This window comes from Athene cunicularia, unplaced genomic scaffold, assembly GCF_003259725.1.
Source record: "Athene cunicularia isolate RWA unplaced genomic scaffold, athCun1 SCF_83, whole genome shotgun sequence".
Classification (NCBI taxonomy): Eukaryota; Metazoa; Chordata; class Aves; order Strigiformes; family Strigidae; genus Athene; species Athene cunicularia.
Genome location: NW_020799516.1, coordinates 5,502 through 8,939, shown reverse-complemented (window position 1 = coordinate 8,939; position 3,438 = coordinate 5,502). Strand labels below are relative to the sequence as shown.

The 3,438-nt window shown below is 63.6% G+C and overlaps 1 protein-coding gene across 1 annotated transcript in view; it reads left to right on the top strand.

Moving 5' to 3' along the window:
* AGBL5 (ATP/GTP binding protein like 5) overlaps positions 1-1,910 on the top strand; it is a 5,207-nt gene extending 3,297 nt beyond the window's left edge. The window contains exons 5-7 of the mRNA XM_026867584.1: positions 1-211; positions 826-995; positions 1,242-1,910. The exon at positions 1-211 is cut by the window's left edge and continues 24 nt beyond it. Of these exons, the coding sequence (XP_026723385.1) occupies positions 1-211; positions 826-995; positions 1,242-1,416 (556 nt within the window). The 3' untranslated portion in view covers positions 1,417-1,910. The remainder of the gene's footprint in view (positions 212-825; positions 996-1,241) is intronic.
* Positions 1,911-3,438: the final 1,528 nt, after the last annotated feature.

Sequence of the window (3,438 nt, the reverse complement as noted above, 5' to 3'; positions counted from 1 at the left end):
CGCCGCCACGCCGCCTGCCGCCGCCCCGGAGCTCTGGATCCTGCCGTCGAGCCGCGGCGCCGGGCGCTGCCAGGAGGGAGCCCAGAGGCCTCTCCCTGAGAGCATCCCCCCCCAGGACAGCGGCCTGGCCTACTACGTGGACCTGCACGGGCACGCCTCCAAGCGCGGCTGCTTCATGTACGGCAACAGCTTCAGCGACGAGAACGACCAGGTCAGGGTGGGGGGCGGAGGGGCTGCGCCAGGCGGGGGCCCCAAATCCCCCCTGGGGTCCCAAATGCTCCCTCCTGCAGCTGGGGGGGCTGGGAGCTCCCCATCACCCAGAGACAGAGCTCCCTGCTGGACCGGGCTGGTGCCCTGCCCGCTTCGCTCTGCTCCCCTTTCCCCTTCTCTGTCTGTCTGTCTTTCCATCCGTCTTCTGTCTGTCAGTCGGTCGGTCTGCCTGTCTTTCTCCTTTTCTCCCTCCCCTCCTCCCTTCCCTCCTCTCCCCCCTGACCCTCTCGGGGGGCAGCACCCGGTCTCGGCTTTGCCCCCGCTCACGGAGGAGCCGCTGCTCCTTCTCCGGAGGGTGGGGGAGAGCTGTGCTGCCGCGATCCCTCCTCTTCACCTCTGAGGGACCCGGCTGCTGCCTCTCCCTGCTGGGGGCGGGCAGGGGCGGGCAGCACCCCCCGGGCAGGGCTGGACCCTGCGAGGCGCCGGAATTAGGCAGAGGGGTCCCCAGCCAACAGCCCATGCACCCCAGAGCTGGCGGTGCTGGAGCAGGACAAACGGCCAAAGGCTCCCCCCACCTAAAAACAACCCCTCTGTGCCCCTCTCTGTGCCTGGCAGGTGGAGAACATGCTCTTCCCCAAACTCATCTCTCTGAACTCGCCTCACTTCGACTTCACGGGCTGCAACTTCTCGGAGAAGAACATGTACGCCAGGGACAAGCGGGATGGGCAGTCGAAGGAGGGCAGCGGGCGCGTGGCCGTCTACAAAGCCTTGGGCATCATCCACAGGTAGGCAGCGAGCCCCCCCAGCCCCGAGCGGGGGGTCTGCCTGGACACACAGGGCCTTCTGGAAAGTTGGCACCAGTTTTAGGGTGGCGGCTGTGTCCTGCCCAGCTCTGCGCTGGGGCTCCGCGCTCCCGAGCCGCGGGCCTGGCGGTTTCTGGTCCTTGGTGTTGCGCCGGGGTTTTCCAGGAGGAATTCTCCTCTTCCCCAGATGTTTGTGTTTGTGTTGAGCTGTAATTAAAACCTGGTTAGTTGGAAGGGGCTCAGCTTCCCGCCTGCCAGATGGCCCTGCGAGATTCCAGCCTCCGCAGATGGGGGACTCTGGGAGCCAAGGATATTTGTGTGCCCCGGAGCCGCCACGCGCCTCTCCCCCGACACCGCCCGGGATATTTTTGGCCTCTTTCTGTTGTGGTTGCTGGGAACGTAAAAGCAGCTGCAAGAATCAGACCAACAGCCCCTCTGGCCCTGGCCGGGCGCAGCTGCTGAGGGAGGAGGCTCAGAAATGCCTCGTGCTGCGTTCGGCGGTGCCGCCGCCTTCCCCGGGAATCTGCGGTTTGAGGACGTGTGGAAGCGGCCCCGGGCGTCCTGCCAGCCCCGTTCTTCCCCCGCACCCTCCTGTGAGCAGCTGCACGCCGCAGGGCCGATCCACGGCTGGAAGTGTCACTCTTTGACAACAGAAGCAATATTTGCCTTTCTCCACCCATCAGGGACACACACACACACCCCCCACACCCCCCCCGGTCCCCATCACCTTCTGGAGGTGACCGAACGGAGGCACGAGGGTGCTGCCCCTTGGGCTCACGTGGGTCCATGTTTCTCGGGAGATCCCTGACCTGGTTATCCTCCATTTCTGATGCTTTTCCTCCTGGAGTCCCCCCCGCCCAGGCAGAGGCATCTGGGGAGGAGGAAGACAGTGAGGAGGAGAGGAAGAGTAGGGGGAGTACAATGAGGATGAGGAAGACAAGTAGGGGAAGACAAGAAGGAGGAGGATGAGGACAAGAATGAGGAAGACAAGGAGGATAAGAACGGTGAAGAGGGGAAGATGAGGAGGAAAACAGGAGGATGAGGAAAGACGAAGAGAATGAGGAAGACCAGTAGGATGAGGAATACAAGGAGGAGAACGGAGGAGGAGGTTCCAGGGACAGTTGGTGACCGTCACCTCTGACAGGCCAGGGCAGGGCACGGTGGTGACAGGGCACCGTCGTCTGTTGGTCAGGTCTGAGGAGGCTCAGCCCTGCTCTGGGCCTGAGCGGAGCGCCCGCCAGGAAGGCGGTTGGTCTGTCAGTCCATCAGTCAGTCGGTCTGTCTGTCAGTTGGTCTGTCAGTCCGTCAGTCAGTCTGTCAGTTGCTCTGTCAGTCCGTCAGTCAGTCTGTCCGTCGGTCGGTCGGTCTGTCTGTCCATCAGTCAGTCTGTCAATCGGTCTGTCCATCCGTCAGTTGGTTGGTCGGTCGGTCTGTCGGTCAGTCTGTCCATCGGTCGGTCTGTCCATCAGTCGGTTGGTTGGTCCGTCCGTCGGTCGGTCAGTCAGTCAGTCTGTCATTCGGTCTCTCAGTCGGTCAGTCAGTCGGTCGGTCTGTGTCTCAGTCGGTCAGACTGTCTGTCAGTCAGTCCATCAGTCTGCCTGTCCCCCACCCTCTCTCCCTGCTCTGCCCATGAATCGCCAGCCCCGAGCTGCTGGGGGGCGCAGTGGGCAGGGCAGAGGGGCTGTGCTGGGGTAGGGCACCCTCCGTCTCTGCGGAGGCTGGAATCTCGCAGGGCCATCTGGCAGGCGGGAAGCTGAGCCCCTTCCAACTAACCAGGTTTTAATTACAGCTCAACACAAACACAAACATCTGGGGAAGAGGAGAATTCCTCCTGGAAAACCCCGGCGCAACACCAAGGACCAGAAACCGCCAGGCCCGCGGCTCGGGAGCGCGGAGCCCCAGCGCAGAGCTGGGCAGGACACAGCCGCCACCCTAAAACTGGTGCCAACTTTCCAGAAGGCCCTGTGTGTCCAGGCAGACCCCCCGCTCGGGGCTGGGGGGGCTCGCTGCCTACCTGTGGATGATGCCCAAGGCTTTGTAGACGGCCACGCGCCCGCTGCCCTCCTTCGACTGCCCATCCCGCTTGTCCCTGGCGTACATGTTCTTCTCCGAGAAGTTGCAGCCCGTGAAGTCGAAGTGAGGCGAGTTCAGAGAGATGAGTTTGGGGAAGAGCATGTTCTCCACCTGCCAGGCACAGAGAGGGGCACAGAGGGGTTGTTTTTAGGTGGGGGGAGCCTTTGGCCGTTTGTCCTGCTCCAGCACCGCCAGCTCTGGGGTGCATGGGCTGTTGGCTGGGGACCCCTCTGCCTAATTCCGGCGCCTCGCAGGGTCCAGCCCTGCCCGGGGGGTGCTGCCCGCCCCTGCCCGCCCCCAGCAGGGAGAGGCAGCAGCCGGGTCCCTCAGAGGTGAAGAGGAGGGATCGCGG